At 49.4% G+C, this 20,044-nt stretch overlaps 1 protein-coding gene across 1 annotated transcript; it reads right to left on the minus strand.

Annotated features, from left to right (window-relative positions):
- Positions 1 to 14,343: 14,343 nt before the first annotated feature.
- LOC104637372 (C-C chemokine receptor type 8) lies at positions 14,344 to 16,618 on the minus strand. Its single transcript, XM_010304831.2, has 2 exons — positions 16,554 to 16,618; positions 14,344 to 15,423 (listed from the first exon to the last, which is right to left on the minus strand). The coding sequence occupies exons 1-2, from the start codon at positions 16,605 to 16,607 to the stop codon at positions 14,344 to 14,346; spliced, it is 1,134 nt and encodes a 377-aa protein (XP_010303133.2). The 5' UTR covers positions 16,608 to 16,618.
- Between the last annotated feature and the right edge of the window lie 3,426 nt (positions 16,619 to 20,044).

A 20,044-nucleotide genomic window follows, 5' to 3' on the forward strand; every position in this document is an offset into this window, starting at 1 on the left:
CTTCATACTTAGCATTTAAAATCCCCTATCCTATGCAGAATGAGACATTTTTGACTCCTACCTAACAGAGAAATACAAGTCTGGTGCGATAGCGGGTGCCTCGAGCAGTGGGGGCACAGGATGCAGCACGAGGGAGTACAGGCACGGGGTGGTAAAAGATGTGGCGCAGGCTGGCACTGGGGACCCCCGCAGCTATACACAACTCACTGGTGGTCAGTTAAAAAAATGCAGACCTGGAGCTGGCGAAACTGGGTTTAGTGGTAACAGACAACAAAAATAGTATCTAACATATGTAAGGGGAACCACACATAGTAAATTGGGTGTGATGGGAGGTTGCAGACCGGCAAAGAGAGAAGAAGGTACAGAAGCATGTTAGAAAACATATAAAAATGACCCCAAGCAGATCCTAGAGGGGGGCAGAGAAAAACATCAGCATGAACATCATGTTCATCCCAGGGAAGGGCTGGAGATGCTGACAGCTCACTCCAACTCCCCACCCCAGCTCCACCACCTGGGTGAAACCACCGGCTTAGGACCCAGAGGAACAGGGTAACAGTGAGCGTACCACCAGGAAAAGGGCTAGAAACTATGTGTGTGCAAAACAATTTTAACTGCATTAGTATTCTTCCTTTTTCTGCAACCAGCAGATCTAGAGCAATAACGATTGGAGCCTTGAGACTGCCATTACACTAACAATAAATGCTTGGCTTTATCTATACATATGTTGTGCCTCGTCTTTCCCCATAAATAAGATTTTGAGGACAACACCTCCCTGCAGCCTAGGGCTTCCAGTGGACAGGAGGAATCTGAGGGTTTAAAGCATTGGCACGTTCGTTAATCAAGGACCCTTCTTGGCCCCTGACCTGAGCATCATGCTCAGGGTTGCATTACGGGTGTACCCACAATTGGGATGCCACGTGGCATGTTTCCAGGCACTGCTGGGGAATGCAATACAGTTAATCTGGAGTGAAGCCAGGCAGGAGGCTGTGCAGTGGCGTGTGTTGTTGCAGCAATCCGAGACACTGCGTCTGGTTGGGGGCTGTACCAATACCAAGGTCCTCCAGCACACACAGGAATACAGTCCTGGAAACACCTCCAGGTACTGTCCCTGCCTCAGATGCCACGGGAGGTTAAAATGCCTTCTCCCCAAAGCCAGAGTTGTGCCGCCTCCATACAGGCTGAGCTGGATGGGGTATTTGGGGTGGAGAGCGTCTTTCAGGTTGCCTGAGCTGTTGCTCATTGATTGGTGTAGTGAGTTGCCAGGCAGATTTTCTTGTATAAGTTTAGTTCTGGTATTTCTGCCAATTAAGTGTTTTTTCATGATGTTGTGCTTTATCTAGCAAAAGTTACATCCCCAAGAGCTACGCAGCAATACAGAAAAGGTCAAACTGTGGGCCTCCAACATCAGCCAAATTATGCGAGAGAAGTCAGCCCCATGGGCCACGACAAGCGCCCATGGAAATCATCAGTGAACCAATTTCTGGTCAGGTGTTAGCCAGAAACAGCAAAGATACTCTGCTGAAAATAAAGTTTAAAAGTTAGGGAATAGTAAAGGGCCAGAGCAGCAGATTTTTAAAAATTGCCTTTTCCTCCTTTTTCTCTTAAAAGTGCCAAAGCTCCATCCTGCCCTTTCTTTAAAAATAGATGTAAAGAACTCTGCAGTTTTTTCAGGAAAACATCAAAAGGCTGATGGCTGGTTTCTCCCCACACACTGAAAGTAGGATCTATGACTGCCAAAATTATGAACCTTCGATTTTTCAGAAAGATAATTTCTGGCATATTGTACTACGGAAATATTCTCATTGTGTGAGAACCGTAAGATTCAGGAAGGCAAATGGCGGCTTCCTTGATTCCAGTGATAGTCAGACATTATCCCTGCAGTGCTGCCCCAGCCGTGCGTCCTGCAGAAGTTGTGCTGTGGTTCAGAGGACACCAAAATCTAAACCTGTCTCCCACATCCTCATGGGGATGATGCAGGGCCGTGCCCTCGCCAGCCACTGCCTCCTGCCGACAAGCCATGTAAAAAAAGGTGTGGATAATCCACTAGGACCTTCCCCACTGGAGACCTGCACACACCACGCTGGTTTGCTACTGACCTGTGAAACACGGGTTGCCAGAGCCCAGGGAACCATGGCTGCTCTCGTGCCGGCGGGTACCTGCTCCTGGGTCACCAGCACATCACCTCTGGTGTTGCTCTTTGCAGTCAAAAAGCTTGCAAATAAGGGTCAGGACTGTCCATGTAACAGCAGGAGAGACAGTCCCCAGTCACCACTTGCCTCCCGGTAGAAAAGACCTCCTTGCAGCTGGGTTTCCCTGAAGGCAGCCATCAGCCCCTTCCCTCCTGCGCTGACCAGAATTCAACCAGAACTGAACACAGAGCAGGCTGTTACCCTTGTGAAGAAATGATGTTTGCCAAAAGGAGTACCCACATGGTTTTTAGCTGGACGACTTCAAATAAAGAGAAACCAAGTCAGGTTGACTCACAGATGTCCTCAACAGATCTCCCAGGGAGACAGAAAAGGCTTTCTGTTGTATTCTGCTGTTAGTGATAGCCCTAGATGAGCGATGCTCATCATCATCATGGTGTGTGCTTCTAGTGCAAGATGAATAGGTTTGAAATGAACACCACCTGAAAGACAATTCCAACATCAAGAACTATCTCTGCTCTCTGTCTTTCACCTCTGTTCACCCTCTGGTATTCAGGACACAGCTCAGGGATAAGAAAGTCTGAGAAAGTTGCTGGAAAGACTTTCATTCTGGTCCATATGTGAGTTGGGGGAAAACATTTATGTTTCTCCAAGATAACGAGAGAGAGACATTGAATCCCTCGTAACCAGAGAGACTTTTCCTGGGAAGGGTTAGGTAGAGCTTGCTGACTTCCCAACTGCGAGGTCCAGGAGGCTTTCAGAGTAGGAAATCAAGAGTGAAGGATGTGCTCTGCAGGGATACAGTGGGTAAAGAAAGGACTGTCCTGGTTTTGGCAGGGATAGAGTTAATTTTCTTCCTAGGAGCTGGTATAGTGCTGTGTTTTTGATTTAGGATGAGAATAATGTTGGTAACACATGTTTTTAGTTGTTGCCAAGCAGTCAAGGACTTTGCAGCTTCTCATACTGCCCTGCCAACAAGGCGGGGGGGGGGGGCAAGAATAAGAATAATCATTATTATAATTTTATTATAAATTGTATTCGAAATTTAATAGTTAAATAAAATTGAATACATATATTTATTAATTTTTGTATAGTGATATTGATGATGATGATGATCTTCTTCCTTTTCTGTCCTATTAAACTGTTTTTATCTTAACCCATGAGTTTTACTTTTTTTTTCATTTTCAATTCTCTCCCCCACCCCCACTGGCGGGGGGGGGCAGGGGCATGAGCAAACAGCTGTGTGGTTGTTTTAGCTGCCGGCTGGGTTAAACCATGACAGGGACAAAAACCCTTTTCTTTTTATTCCATCTCCCTCTGAATTTCCTTTTGAATTTGAAAACTTATTTCTCTCCACATCTGGGGACATCAGTGGCACTTCCACACCAGCAGCATCTCCTCTTGCTCCATGGCTGGGCTGCCAGGTCAGTTCAGGGAGGCAGGCTTTCGCACAGCAGCGCTGGCAAAGATCAAGCTTTGTGGTCTGAAGCGCTCGGTAGAGAAACGTCTGGCCTGAAGTATCAAAACAGTGCTCTGCCCAGCACACCGTGCTTTTGCTGCCCTGTGGGAAAGCCTGATGGTGGTGGTTGTCTGAAGAAAGGGGCTGTCTTTGCTCTCCAGAGCTTCTTTGGCATCCCCTCTGCAGGGCCGATGGGCAAGTGTAACTGCCTTGGGGTACCAGAGGGATCCCCAGGAACCTCCTCTCTCTCCGTGCTGTGACAGCAGGGCTTCCTTCTGTGGCCTTCAGAGACTTACTGGAGCTGTATGTTTCTTTTTGTTTGATTTATCGCTTTGCTCAAACGGAAAGCAGTTACAGCTGAGACTGTGGCAGAGCTGGAATGAATAAGCGGATGCAGAATGTGGTTTTGGAGTTGTAGCAGAAATGCCCCTTGAGGATTTAATTCCTTGTAGATAGGGAGAAAAAGGGCTAGTGTGGAAAGTAGTCTATGGAGATGCTATGCTCACACAAACTTGCAAGCATCCATACGTTGATGATGAAAGAGCAGCTATGGTCCTGTTTTGACTCCCTCTGCTATGCAGAGCACCTGCTGGGGCGTTTTGGTCTTACAACTAACTTTGACTCTAAACCACAGCCGTTGGCATCATGTTTACTTTCGTTTTGAAGACACATCAAAAGCTTATCCAAATGATTGTTCTGAGGAGCAGACTGCAACCCTGGCAAGGCTTACAAGCCTGAATGGTGCATTTGAAATGCTCCCAAAGGCTGCAGAGCTCAGGACACAGCCGTCCGTTCTCTTCCCCGGGGCTGCCAGCTGCGGCTGAACAGTGGATGGCACCATGTCGCTGGGTGCAGCTACAATGGACACTTGCACCGTTTCCTCAAGCAAAACAGTGATGGCAACAGCAGCACCCAGATGTCTCATATCCCAAGAAGGAGCTCCTCCAGCCTGAAGCCCTGCCATATTCTTCTGCATTTGTTTCAAACGGAGGAACAGAAGCAAAACGCAGGCAGCTGTGAGCTCCTTCCCTGCACTACCCGGAGTAGTGTGCCACGGAGCTGGGAATTGTATCATTCAGGCTGGATGCTTTGGAAATACTCCTTATGGCTGGGCAGTGAGCAGGGATGGAGCCCCCAGGTCCCACCACAGCTCTCTGATGCAGAGCTGCCCTGCACGGCTCAGCCCTGCACGTTCGGCAGTGCAACATCACCGTAGCCGTGACTACACTGAACCCTGCTGGGCATTTCCCCCCACCCCTTCTCTTAATTTCTGCTCCAAAACTCTCTTCTTGTCTTTTCCATCCGCTGAGTGGAGGCACTTCTGGAGGCACATCCCTGACACAGCAGTGTCCCATTCCTCCCGTGGTCACCTGCAGCAGAGCTGCTGCCTGCCCAGAGCCCACCTGGCAGCTTTTGGGGAGGGTATGGGCATCAGCTGGTTACATGCACACACACAACCCTTTGCAGAAATCATTTCTGTGCCTCACTTCTGAAAGAAAACCCAGCAGAGGGACCTCATCCCTTCATGTCACTGTCCTGGAGAGATGCAAGGAGACAACCCCACTGTAGCGGCTTTCCAGCCATCACTGGGAGATGCATTTATTCCTCATTAAAAAGGCAGGGAGGCAAAAATTACCCCGGGAGAGAGAGAGAGAAGCTGTGTTTAGGGATGAAAATGTTTTAGCTCAAGAGCTGCTGAGGAGAAGAGCCACAGAAAGCTGAAGGCTTGCACACTTTCTGCAAGCAAAAGGAGTGCAGCCCAAACGGGTATTAAAAATGAAGAGGAGCAGTTATCCATGCATTAGAAATAACACTGAAGGGATAAGGGCATTGAACCAGCTTAGTGCTTAGGCTCACTCGTGCCTTGGTGACCACATCTGGGTTCCTGAGCCTTCGTTAGCCTCCCCTCACTCCAGCTGCCACCTGGGGATGGTGCTTTCCTGCCCTGGAGAGGTGATGGAGGCTCAGCCAGGTCTCCTGGGGAGGTGTCCTAGTCCACTGGGATGGGTGATGTGCACGCGAGCCACATGGACCCACCTGTTTCAGTGCGTACCTGAGTTATACCCATCACTCAGAGCTCATCGCTGAGGCTGTGCTGCTTGTGAGGTTGGCTCCAACGATAACAGTAAGACCTGAGAAAGCGGGCAGGAAGCCGTCAGCTGGGGGATCACATCCCTGCCCTCCTGGACTCGCCCAGGCAGGAGGAACGGCCACACAGCCACACTGCAGCGAGCTGCCTCCCTCCCTCCTTTTCTGCGTCTCTCTCTCCCTCCTTTTCCTCCTCTCTCCTGCCCTCGTGCTGCTCACGAGAGCTGATGCCGGTGGGTACATTTGCACCAGCACCACCCCTCTCTGCACCGCTGCGGCCAAGCACCCCTTGGGATAGCATGGTGTTGGGGACACTGGACACCGAATTGTGCGGGGATGGTGCAAGAGGTGCACAGGTGAAAAGACACAGAAGTAGCTGGTGTGAGCGAGGGGAGGAGAAACACAGTCTGCCTGGCAGTGAGCATGGACAAAAGACCCAAGGAAACCACCCAGTGCTGCTCTTTGCTCTCAGCCCAGCTGAATACTCGAGCATTGGGGAACAAAACCTATTTACTCCATCGCTTCTTGTGTAGGAAAGGCGTTGCTTTCTGGCAGCTGGTTTGCAAATCTTGCTGACACGCACACTTCTTTACCTTGTGGTCAAGGCTGGTGCTGAGTCAAACACAAGGGACAAAACTTTTGTAGTGTCCTGCTAGTCAGTGTTCAGCCGGGGCTCTGTCCTTCCTTTCTGGCTGTCGCTGTGCTCATCCTCACACACTGCACACGCATTCACAGCTTGAGGTCAAATTTTCTTCTGGAGCTCTGTTCAGGACAAGCCATTTATTTCTATCACCTCGCTTCCCAGTGAGAGACAGCACCACTGCGCTCAGGGCAGGATGGGCAGTGAGGGGCTCGGTCTCTCCTTGCAAAACTCATGAAGTGTGGGGAGGACAGGGAAGAAAATGGCACCTGCCATTTTCAGGCAGGCACCTGGGCACCTGCCGCCTCCTCCTCCTCCTCCTCCTCTCCTACTGACACTGCTCCTCCAAATGGGGGGACACTGGCTGCCTTCCTGCCGGGGCTGGTGGCCTTGTTCCTGGGCCCCCCTCAGACAGGGCTTCCCGCTGCCGTGCTGGGCACAGCCCATATCTCCCTGGCAGTGATAGTGGCTGTTTCTCTACCCTGTGCCCGAGGTGACAGCAGCCCGTGCCACTGCCATCGCTCATGCCTGTTGACACCTCGTCTCCTCTGGCCAGTGCTCCCCCCCGCCCTAGGAAAAGCCTGGGGTGGAGCTTGGTGAGCTGCAAGCAGAGGTGCCCTTTGGCATCTCCAGCCGGGGACCAAGCCTGACCCCAGGAAGGCTTGTGAAGCCACCTGTGCCGTGGGTCCAGGGAGCAGCAGTGGCTCCAAGGGTGCTGCTGTGTCTGCACCAGCCAGCGCAGGCACCAGAGGATGTCCTGCCACAGGCTCTGTGCAAACAGAGAGCAGGCAGCCTGCTCCTCTCTGGCTCAGGCTCGGTGAAACACCTTTCCCAAGTATGAGATCTGTGGTGTGAGCGTCCCAGGTGTTACCCTCAGCTGCAGCTACTGTGTGAGGTGGCTTGTGAGCTTCTCTCCCTGCTGCATTGGGAGATGCCTGGGCATTTCACAGCTCCCCAGCAGTCTCAGTGCTGCTGGGGCTGCTTGTTCCTTCTGCTTGGACAGCCTGTCATCTCTATTTAGGAGACAAAATGGACAGAGCTGCCTAAGGGGCCAAATTCCTGTATATGCTTGCTCTACTCCATGTATGCCTCTTAATAAGTGTTGCATATTTGCTGGGTGCCGGTCCAATAGTTGTCTGCTGTTATTAACCTAGAAATGGATAATGGAGATACTGCTTCAGCATAGCTTTAGTCATGAAGTCAAGAGAACCTACTGATGTGTACATTTTTAACCAAATTGTGTTTGAGTTCACTTTAGTGGGTGGCAATAGGGCACAGGCTGTCACTGACCTGGGCATACAGTGCACCGCATCCATTCCCTCCTACTGCTAGAGACACATATTTTCTGAAGATCCCAAATGAAATCTCCTCTCATCCTCTTGAAATCTCCTCTCATCCTCTGTGCTGTGCTAAGTGTTCATCAAGGATTTGCAGCAACGTCCATCCCAGAGGCAGGTGTCAGATGTGCCCCTTCAACAGGCAGAAAACCCCAGTATCCTGTGGCCTTTCTGAAGGACTGAAACCTGCCCAGAGCGCCACAAACCTCTCTACTGGTCCACCACGACCTGCACCAACCTTGCCCTGGGCTGGGTGCTGGGTCAAGAGCTAGGTATTAAAATGGGTATTTCCCTTTGGATCATGGTTCATCTCCTTTTTTCTGAAAGAGCCCCCAAAGTCATCTGTCAATAAGTACAGCAACAGCATTCAGGTTAAGGAACGAGTCAGGCTGGGGCTGTTCCTCCATGGCAGCTGGCATGCTTCAGAGAGGACCATGGTGTCTCTGAAACAGGAGAGGAGCATATGCACATGCTGCTGAGCTGTTAGGAAATGGAGAGATGAACAGAGAACCTCCGCTCCACTCTGTTTCTCGGTATGCCGTCTTCCTTTGGCAGAGCTGAAGCTCAGGCCATGCTTTACCCCTGAAGATCATTTCATGTGTGCAACACACACCTTGTTGCCACTGTGCTCACATTTTCTGGAAAGATAGCATTTATCTCCAAGTATGGGTCAGGAAACGGTTAGGGCTTTAAGAAATGATTGCCTTGCTGCACTTCATCAGTTAACAGCCTAGTTTTGTTCTTTTTTCTGTAGAAAAAGGAGAAAATCATGGACCACTGAAGGCATGATAGCCTTGTTCTCAAGCCCCTCCTGAACCTGTGCTTCAGGATCATCTATGATAGGCATTGTTATCTGGGCAGCTAATGGTGGACAGATGTGACATGAAGACCTCAGCTGGTTGTGGTGCTTGAGTGCCCTTTTCTCTCAAAACTCAAGTGCTTTACCTTCTCTAAACCCAAGCACATGGAGGATTTTGGAGACTGAACATCCTCAGAGAGTTTCAGGTGAAGAAGGGGATAAATGTCTTGGTGATGCAGACATGGATGCATATGTCGCACATTCATTAATGTTAGCTGGAAGTCTGCCTGGACACGAGAGTGTATTGAGGAAAACCAGTATTTACTGAGGTAACACAGCAGACATCATTGCTGTTTGCTTGGTAGTACTGATAGAGGGAACTAACACTTAAGGAAAATAGCAGGACCATTAACTAGCTTAAGCCACATATCTAGTAATCTTAACCCTTACGTAAGATGTTTTAACAAGAACTAGCGTAAGGAAGGGTCAAGATGACCCTTCATTCTGCTTGCATTTTTGTAACCAATCACAAGATAAGGAGGTAGTAAATCAGAATGGAATGAACACGGAGGATTCTCTGCTAATTAGGAACCGGTCTGAGTAAGTTTTATGGTGAAGGTGAAAAGTGCACAGTGAGGAAGACATACGGCCTTCATCCCTAAGACCCCGGCCCACGACCACCAAGAGGCACTACGCGTGCGCAGCTGAGAGGAGTTAAAGGCGGAGACAATAGAAATGAACTCATTGTAATAAGACCGCCTTTCCACGGACAGATCATGAATATGTATAGGCGCTTTTTGAATATGTAACATTTTGTTGTATAAAATTCAAAGGGAATTGCCGCAAGGTGCGCACGATTTTGGTGGGATGACCCCCCGTGCTGCCCAGCGCTGAATAAACATACCTACTTTACAACTTTCCCAGTTGTGGAGTCCGATTTTCCGCACATCAGTACTCTTCTTTTGCATATATCTCATCCTCCATGGTAAGTCTGACCCAGCTGCTGACGTCAGGGTTACATTGGGTGCACTGACTGCTGGAAAGGACACCAGACCCACACGGACAGTCCCAGCCAGCCGCAAGACGAGAGCAGTGTTGGGTCGGAACAAGGCCCCAGCAAATGCACTCGTCAGCAGACTGCTGACTGCTATTCTGAGGTGGGGATTTCTGTTACCTGCCTCTGTATATTTTGGTATTTCAGCTGAGTTAGCAGAAATAAAGATTTACGCAGAAGCACACAGATGCACAGAAGCATGTTGCTCAGAAGCCGTGCGTCAAAACTGGTGTAGTACAGCAGCAGCTTTGCTTTGCCCAGCATTACCTGCTGCCTGTGAGGTACAAATATTAACCAAAAAATGCATGCCAGCCCATGTGTTGCAGTTAAAATTGTTACATATTCAGACTAAGGACATAATTCTCCTTCAATTTCCCAAACTTTTCTTACATCCAGACAGAATACCTAAAGTCATGTTTACTTTTTTTTCTGTCACCATCCTTTCTGCCTCCTCTCCTGGCACAGTTAATAATTTCCACGGTGCTTCATAACTGGTATACTAAATCAGTATTTTCAAGAGGCTGAAAACACAACAGAATTATCCTGGACATGATACAATTACCAAGGGTTTGGGGAGTTTTGTGCATGCTAATGCAGGCCCTTCCCTGCGCAGGAACATCTTTCAGCCAAGAGAGGTGTGGGACACAAATACCCTTCAATAACCCTTCTTTTTTTCCCTCATAAAACTTTTGACTGGTTCTGACCTCCGGGGTCAGCTGGATGCTACCACAGCAGCAAGGGGCAGAGTTGCACTGCTGGCTGGGAGGACTTCTCCGGAAAGGATCAAGTCAGAAGCTCCCATCCTCATCCCCAGACTGCATGCAGTGGCCTGAACGAGTGACCCGAAAGCCACAGATTCTGCCAATGATCTAATTAGTGTTGTCTCCATGTTGCTTTGGGAAGGAGGCTTCAGCATAACGCCAGAAAAAGCTAGATGTGGCCCAGTTTCATACTCCAGGATGCTGTTTTGGAACAAGATGCTGACGTTTGGAACAAGCACGTTCCCTGTGCTAAAGTGGCAGTCCTGCAGCTCAGAGCTGAAAGATGTAGAAGAAAGAATCCACCAGGTCTCACTTCACACTACTTCCCAAGGGATCTAGCAACACTGTAAGCTAGCATATCCTGATTTATCCCACTTTTTGCTGGTGCAGTTCAACAGCGTGCGTCCTTAAACATACTCTTTTGCTCTCTACAAATGCTGCACAGGTTTGCACAGTGCGGCGAGTGACCTTTGTGCAAGACGAACCCTGCTGATGCCGCTGCAATGACCTAGCTTGTCAAGGTGTTTCCATCCAAACATGAAGAGGTAGCATCAGACAAAGACTCCGTCTTTCTAACAGAGACTGTCTGTAGAAGGGATCTTCTGATGCAATTAACACCAATAAATCAAAATAGAACAAGTATGTATTTTAAGTTTAAGCTTGAATGTGGGTAACAATTACTCTGGTGTCTGTTTTAAGATGATACACTGAAGCCAGAACAAGTGAATATCTGACTATTTAATATGCCAACATCATCCTGAATCCTCTTTAACCTGCATCATCTCAGCAAAAAGAAGAAGAAAGATCAGGATATAAAGCTAAGTAGCAGATATGAGCAGGACCAATATAACAACTGTGGTGGGTACTTTTTATGCAAGCAGGTGAACAGGCATGGGATGCAGGATGGTCTAGCCTCAGCAGCTGGGTGCTTCTTGTGTTCCCAGCTCTTGCGATGACCCTAAAATTTGGCATTACCCTCCAGACGCCCAGCAGCTTGCACAGACACAGGAAGATGCCTCCTGCTCTTCTGTGCTCTCAGCGCCCTCACAGACACTGGGCAGAGCAGCAGACTGCTCCCAGGCTTGTTCCTTCAGAAAGGAGATGAACTCTGAGACCTGCAGCGATGGTCCTGGCAGTCTGCAGCGACACAGGGCAGCTCCTGCCAGCTGTGCAGCCTCCGGATGTGGGTCTCACCTTCACCTTTTGCACAGGAAGGCAGTAGCAGCGGCTCAAAGCAGTTGGGCTTCAAGGAGAAGTTGAGTTCAAGTCCAGCTTGGGGCTCCTGGTGTTACCACTGTGACAGAGGAAGGCAGCTGCCTCTGGCAGGAAATCCTTTGAGCAGCAGAAAGCGTCTCCCGCCTCCCTGCTGGAAGGCTTTGCAAGCAGTGCTGAGGCTGCAGCAGGGGGAAGATGCCCTTTAGACTGTAGTGAGAACTAGAGAAGTGAAAGACTTCGCAGAGAAGGCTCTGCACATTTATGCCACCCTCACGCTGCAGGGTTACATCCCTTGTGGGGAAGCCCTAGATCGCAGCCCCGCTCCGATACCTACACAGCAGCCAATGAAACCTCTGAGAAGAGGGAGATATCCCCTAGCAGAGATGCTCAGCAGCACTGGGGAAAGGCCATCCTCTTGCCAGCTTGGGCAAATGGGCTCCAGCACCTGTCCCAAAGCGCCCACGCAAGGGCTGCAGGATGGGGCTGCAGGGCTGCAGAAATCATTCCCATCTCTTGCGCTTCAGCTGAGCCAGGTCTGATCTAGAGGGCTCACGCTGTGGATCTGCAGGGGAGGGAGATAGCTGGTGCTGTCCTCCTGCCCATCGCCCTTTGGCTTTGTCCTGAATTTTTGTGAATCTCCTTCTAGAGCACCCGAGTGTTTGCATATACAGAAAAAGCCTGGTTGCCCAGGGGTGGTAAGGCACCCGAAAGGCAGGAGCTGCACTGCGGCGCCTGGCTGCGATCCTGCTGCTGGGACCCAGGCAGCAGCTGAACCTTTTCCCCTGGTCACAGTCTTTGCTTTACAATTTGGAGAACGTGTGTCAAGGCCCATATAAGCCAGCATGTATGTCCTGCACACCTTCTGTTACTGGTACGTTCTTGCAAAAGATTGTACCTTGCAGATTGCCAATACAAGTACACATTAAAATAGTAAATCCTATCCGAAGAAGATTAGTGGTTTAAAAGAATTATATTTTGTGTTTTGGTCTGCTCTAACTTTAGCTAAGTAAGCCCAAGGGTACCCAGTACATGTGGAAACGCTACAAGGGCAGAATCTTATAGGAAATTAAATTTCTAGAATAAAAGATAATCTGCTCTCCACTTCTTTTTCCCAAGGGAGGAGGAAGAGGGAGAGAGAGAGAGGAGAGAGAGAGAAGAGGCAGCTGGAGGGATTGTCAGTTCGTAGAACTGCCCAGGACAGAAGAAAATGTACAAGCTGAAAGAATTAACAATGAAATAAGTTCCTCAGGTGCAAGGATTGTGCAATTGCACTGCATGCAGTATCTTTATTATAAAACTTCAAATATGGTGATATCTTGTAGGGAGAAACAGATCAGGACTAAAAGCTTCAGAACACCACTGCATTTACCTATCAATATTTGTGTATATAAAGAAGATATATATACACACATGTATATGTAGGTGTATATATTTGTGTATATATACACACACATGCAGGTATATATATGTATGTATAAGTACATCTATATGCGTATGCATAGGTAACCATTCACATATAAATCAGTCATTCAGTTTCCCAGCTGGAACAGTAACTGGGAGGTCAAACCAAGTCATATGCTCAAGAGCAGCAACAATACCGGCATATCAGTTGTTTAAAGCGTTCAAAAAGTTCCCTCATGGGGAAGTGTGAGTGTCGTCTGGGTTTTAGGCACCTCTGGAGCCTCTGGCCACTCAAATCAGCCAGTGTCATCCGTTTTAGATATCACCTGAGTTACAGGATGCTTGGTGTATTACCCCTGTTTGTATCTCTCTCCATCCTGTTTCAGGTATTCGCAGAACAACCCACGGCTCAGCCAGCAGGTCAGGGCTTTGCTGAGAGCAGCCACCTCCCTGGTCTGTGGCTCACCATCCAGCAGGTCCACAGGAAGCTGTGACATATGACTCTTATCAATCCCTCAGCTCGCACTCAGTATTTTTTCCATTCTTCAGCCTTTTTTTTCCGGTAACTGTTTCTCTGCTCATCCCTAGGGCACTCACTCATTCCTGTAAGGGTTTTTTTCTTTACACCCACAGTGTAATTTCTAGGGTACAACCTCCAAACCCTTCCAGCCCCAGAGCTGTGGGACCTGGTAGCAGATGGGGAGTCAAGATCATACCTAGATATTCCTCCACATTGATTTTGACAAAACGCATGCATAGCATTTAATTCTTTGTTGATTATCTAATTATTCACTCACTAAGCTCTTTCTGGGCTGGAAACCTCATTCAGATCAGCCAACTGGGAGCCAGGCCCTGGCATGATGCCTTAAACTTGGGTACCGTTTCCCTCGAAAGAGCAGGTTTTGTCCCTGCCTACGAAGCCAATCCACTCTGCTCAGACGAGGGAAGGAGCAGCCAAGTGTCCTGAGTTCGGAAACATAAACAGTTCCTTTCAGCACTGAATCTGAGGTGGGGGAAGAAATGTTTGTAAGGCATCTCTCCATGCTGCTCGGGCAGTGCAGGAGTCTGCTGGTAATTTCGGCCTCCCTTTCACAAAGCAAGCAGGGCAGGACATGCCAAGGGAAAGGGAGGAAAATAATCTAGTCTCTGCTTCTTTTTCACAGGGGAGGAGGAAGAGGGAGGGAGAGAGAGAGGAGGGAAAGAAGAGGCAGCTGGAAGCATTGTCAGTTTTGTAGAACTGCCCAGGACGGAAGAAAATCCACAAGCTGAAAACAGACGCTAAAAAGTAAGAACCCCAAAAGCAATCATGATAAAAGTAAGCTGAAGCAGCTGCTTCCACTTTTCCTGTCCTAAAAGGTTGCCCAAACCCTGTGGATGCCCTGCTGGGAGGATTTCTCAACTTCAGGTCACCTGTTCAGGAAGAAAGTTTTTTAATTGTAGCTCTACAACACAGTGCCAACAAAAGATGACTGTGAGGACGTCACGCGCACAGAGGAGTGCTTGTCCAGACTGCGCCCACCGAAAGCACTATAGTCTTTGCAGATAAACAGAAAACGTGCGTATTTTCTGAAAGCTTCACGGAGATGCTCCTTGAACTTCTCACCCACAAAGGCGTAGATGACCGGGTTGAGGCAGCAGTGGACAAAGGAGAGCGCCTCGGCCAGCTCCATGGCTAGGTTTAGCCTTTGGCTTGTCTGGCAGTCGTCGATGATGTACAGGTTCCTCAGAGAGTCCAGAAAAAGCACAATGTTGACAGGGGTCCAGAAGAGGAAGAACACAATGACGACAATAAAAACCAGTTTCATTGCTTTGTACTTATTCTGAGTACGGCACTTCTGCAGGTTTTTCAAGATGCTGTGGTAGCAGAAACTGAGGATACCAACAGGGATCAGCCACCCCAGGACATTGACTTCAAAATTAGTGAAAGTCTTCCAGCCATTGTTGCCGTTAGGATAGTGAGGGATGCACTTAGTCTGGTTATTGTCATTCATTTCCTGGAAAAAAATTAAGTCTGGCACTGATGCTAAAATGGCCACTGCCCAAAGGACCAGGCTGGTGATAACCCCATGGGCAGTTGTCTGAATCTGTAGAGCGTAGACAGACCGGACAATGGCCAAGTACCTGTTGATGCTCATGATGGTTATGAAGAAGGCACTGCTGTAGAAACCAATGAAGTAAGCTGAGCTGATGATTTTACACATTGCATTTCCAAAAGTCCACTGGCTCTTGATGGAGTACTGAACCAAGAATGGGAGGGAGAAAACAAAGAGGAGGTCAGAGATGGCGAGGTTCAGCAGATACACATCAGTCATGGCCCTGACTTTCTTGAAGACTGTTAGGACCCAAACGACCAAAGCATTTCCTATGAGGCCAGTCACGAACAGTAGAGAGTACAGCACTGGAAAAAAGGTAGATGCAAATGCTGGAATATTTTCAAGATCACAGCTGATGTCCAGTTCTGGGTAGAAGAAGGCATATTCAGAGGCTGCAGAGGTGTTAGATGCTGGTGATGTGTAACCCACCTGTTCAAGGACAATGAATTTCATAAGGTACAAGTTCCAAATTACCCTCTCAGCAAATAGGCTAGGCACAAGTCAGCTCACACCAAGCCGCATGAGGACAAAACAGCTGTGCGTTATCTGTGTTGGAGGATGCGAATGAGGAATGAACATGAGTGACTAGTCCTCTCCTGCAAGATGAGATACTTGCACAAGAGGGGCAGAGGAGATCAAGGAAAATGCAGCGGTGGTGGTAAACCAGAGGTTACCAGTATCCCCCTGCCAGCTCCATGTGGGGTGCCCAGTTCCAAGCCTGCAGTCCAGGTGGATGTGGTGGGGCACCGGGGCCAGAGCCAGGGAGCATCCCCAAACCAGCAACCAGATGGGCATGGCCATGTGGCTGACAGCCCCTGACAAAAGTTTCAGAGTCCTGTTCTATGTTTCCTCTGAAAAATGGAGCAGTGCTCAAAGAGGAACTAACATGTAAATGCTCATCTCCTAAAAGCTGCGTTTCCAGGTAGCTATATGCCAGAAATAGCCCTTTGTGGGACTTTTGCAGAGGATTCCTGCATGGTTCAAGGTTTTCAGCTGTAGAGGCACCCGCATGTACAGGTCACTGGTGGGTGCTGCACATTGTATGCTCCCTCTACCCTGGGTGAGATCAGTGGTGGCAGCTCTGGCCTGAGGGGCAACTTCCCAAAAGCAGACAGGGTGTTCTTCCCCTTCTTCCCTCCTCCCCAGAGGAGCTTTGCTCTCTTGGCCTGTGCCAGCTCAAACCACTGCTGGCAGCAGCTCATGCCCACCAAGACTTTAGTCTGCTAACAGAGACAGCCGCAACACCAGCGGCTCTGCTCTCCTGACACCCATCAGGATGCACCAGCAGCAGCAACATTCCCCTTCCCTGCTCCCTGGCCCCCTGCAGCCCCCAGCAGCAACCACCGCAACCCTGTGCAGCACCTGTGACAGCAAACAGCCAAAGATATTTTCACTCACTAGTTGGTTTTTTTTTCAGAGAACAACAATCATCAAACTAATTTCTTTTAAACCCTTGCTGTCCCTACCAATAGTATGTGTCCCCTTAGGCAAAACTGGACCCCTCAGATGTGTTACTGGCCTTGGCTTGCAGGGCAGCAGCCCGGTGGGGGGTGACTCACCGACACGTCCTCAGAGCCCACTCTGTCCAGCTGGTACATCAAGTTCCCCTCCATAATAAAACACTGTGTCTGAAAGAGTGTAAATTAAAAAAAAAAAAAAAAAAAAAAAAGAGCCTTTATATCACAGGTTTTTAAGAAGCAACCATACCTTCACACATATATGCTGGCAGTATTTACCTTAGCTTATGTTGCAGTGACAAGTCACAGGCGAGGTCCTCACCGTGGCAGTGCACAGTCATAAAAAACCCTTTTCCTCTGTGTGGTGTGTTACATTAAAGACGTATAAAACCCCAAGCCAATGAGTTTACCACTTTACTTGACACTTAGAGGAACGGAAACATGTCGCGTTTATCTTCTAAATGATCTCTGTCTTTTCACTTTGAGCATTGATACGAACGTCAGTGGAAGAGATTTGCAATTGCCCCCACGCATCTGCAAAGTGCCCCCATCTCTCACCTGCAGTCCCTGTAGCTAGGAGAGGGGAAGCAGCGTTGCCTCACCTCTGCTCCAAGGATTTTCAGTGAAGACGTCTGGGGAGGACGGCCTAATGCTGCCAATAGCCAGTGATGGCAAAGGGCACCATGTTTGCTTTGACATTTTTCCTTGGAAATCATTTAGGTTGGAAAAAACCTTTAAGATTATCGAGTCCAACTGTAAACCTAACATTGCCAAGTCAAATGGCCTTTGCAGCGATGGTGAATGAAGGTGGGCATTCAGAGGGTTTGAGAGAGATGACAGACTGTTCCACATGAGGATCTCCAGCAGCACTTCCATTGACTGACACCCAGTGAGGTAGTGTTTGCTCAAAAACAAGCAAACAAACAAGTCGATGTGCCCAGGCATCTCCCAATGCAGCAGGGAGAGAAGCTCACAAGCCACCTCACACAGTAGCTGCAGCTGAGGGTAACACCTGGGACGCTCACACCACAGATGTCATGCTTGGGAAAGGTGTTTCACCGAGCCTGAGCCAGAGAGGAGCAGGCTGCCTGCTCTCTGTTTGCACAGAGCCTGTGGCAGGACATCCTCTGGTGCCTGCGCTGGCTGGTGCAGACACAGCAGCACCCTTGGAGCCACTGCTGCTCCCTGGAGCCACGGCACAGGTGGCTTCACAAGCCTTCCTGGGGTCAGGCTTGGTCCCCGGCTGGAGATGCCAAAGGGCACCTCTGCTTGCAGCTCACCAAGCTCCACCCCAGGCTTTTCCTAGGGCGGGGGGGAGCACTGGCCAGAGGAGACGAGGTGTCAACAGGCATGAGCGATGGCAGTGGCACGGGCTGCTGTCACCTCGGGCACAGGGTAGAGAAACAGCCACTACCACTGCCAGGGAGATATGGGCTGTGCCCGACATGGCAGCGGGAAGCCCTGTCTGAGGGGGGCCCAGGAACAAGGCCACCAGCCCCGGCAGGAAGGCAGCCAGTGTCCCCCCGTTTGGAGGAGCAGTGTCAGTAGGAGAGGAGGAGGAGGAGGAGGAGGCGGCAGGTGCCCAGGTCCCTGCCTGAAAATGGCAGGTGCCATTTTCTTCCCTGTCCTCCCCACACTGGGTCAAGAGCCAGAAAACAGCTTTCTTAACCACAAATTTAGCACCTTCAGCACCTGAGGGGTGCTCAGCTGCAGCAGTGCAGAAAGAGGGGTGGCACTGGGTGCAAACACACCTGCCAGCTTCAGGTCTGCCTCTCAGGGATCACCAGCAGCACCTTCCCTGCAGTGATATCAAGGTCATTTGCTAATCTGCCCAACACACATCAGGACATCGTCTTGCTCACGTGCTGTGGTGTGCCCATACCACATCCATGAGCCACATCCGTGCCTCCATCACATGCGAGTGTGTGTGTGCAGTGTGCCGGGGTCTCCCTCTTTGTAACTGGGGTGAGGTCAGTCCTTGGTGCCAGGTGACCACCGTGACCTGTAGATCCCCGTAAAGCCCTGCGGGACCCACTTGTGGAAGATGTCCTCATGGTGCAACACATGCAGGGCATACCGTCCACCTCCTTGGTCATGGCCAGATCGATTGTGTCAGTGTCACTCCTACGTGATGCTTGTTGGACCGCCAGAAAGACACGCTGTGGAGAGATGTGGAGACCCATTGACTCTGATGTGGAGGTGGGTTTGTTGACCAGTGCTGTCACTGGAAATGATCTTTGGGGGTCGGTCTCTCCTGTGCTGGCAGTGCCTCAAAGCAGTCTTTTCTGGCTCTGCAAAGAGGCTTGTGTCCCTCAGCAGAGTGAGCATCACTTCACCTTTCAGTTCCTGTCTCTCAGCAAATTTTCTTTTTTTGGTTTGTTTTCCTGCATAAGTGAGGCATGGAAATCATCCCTGCAGAGATGGTGCAGCAAAACTCTTCCAGGTCCAAAGCAAGCCAAGAACCTGGAGACTGCTGTTACTGCCAGGGTTTCAGGCTGGAAGAGTTCTGTCTTGGGATGTGCACCGTTTGGCCACTATTGTTGCAGTCCCTGCTTTGCTTCAGGTAAAACCACAAATGTCCATTGTAGCTCCACCCAAAGACATGGAGGAAGAGGATCCAGCCACACCACCCTCAGCTCCACACAAAAGCTCATTTCCATACAGAAACATTTTGGAAGGATCACTTACATTTGTCAGCCTTGTTAGACTTGTTAAGCTTGCTCCTCTAAAGAATCATTTAAATATATTTTTACTGTGGGGAAATTTTGTTGTTGTAACTGTGATGAGGGGACAAGGGATGGAATGTGTGTAAATTGTCCACTTTTGTTGGTGTTATGATGATGTTATTTTGATTTTGGTGTGGGGAATTCTTTTGTTGAGTTTAAGTGAAGTTTGTAGATTGTGTGAGGAATGCCTATTTTAATGACAAATGTGTGGTTCACAGAGGTGAGGGGCAGAATGTATTGGGTTTATGTGGCAAGGTTTAGGTAGCGGGGTGGTTGCAGGAGTGGCTTCTATGAGAAGACATCAGAAGCTGTCCCCATGTCAGACAAAGCCAGTTCCAGCTGGCTCCAAAACAAACCGGCTGCTGGCCGAAGCTGAGCTGATCAGCAACACTGGTAGTGTGTCTGTGGTAACATATTTTAGAAAGGGTAAAAACCGCTGTGCAACAGCAGCTGTGGGACAGGAGTGAGAACATGTGAGAGAAACAGCCCTGCAGACACCAAGGTCAATGAAGAAGGAGGGGCAGGAGGTGCTCCAGGTGCTGGAGCACAGATTCCCCTGCAGCCCGTGGTAAAGACCATGGTGATGCAGGTTGTCCCCCATGGAGGTCCATGGTAGAGCAAGATGTGAGCTAGGGAAAGAAGCACCAGGAAGGACAGGGGTGAGCTGATCCTCTTTTCCATGAGTTAGCAGGCAGAGTCAGTTAATGAAACATTAAGTCACTCCCCAGAGGGACCTGCATAATGAGGAACTTGCAAAAGGGACCAGGGCATCCCTAATTAAGAGCTTTTGCTAGCCTGTGTGTTAGATTTTCTCAGAGATGTTCCCTCTTTCTTAAGGGGCTGTGTTGTGGTTTAACCCCGCAGGCA

The sequence above is a fragment of the Balearica regulorum genome, chromosome 2, assembly GCF_011004875.1.
Source record: "Balearica regulorum gibbericeps isolate bBalReg1 chromosome 2, bBalReg1.pri, whole genome shotgun sequence".
NCBI lineage: Eukaryota > Metazoa > Chordata > Aves > Gruiformes > Gruidae > Balearica > Balearica regulorum.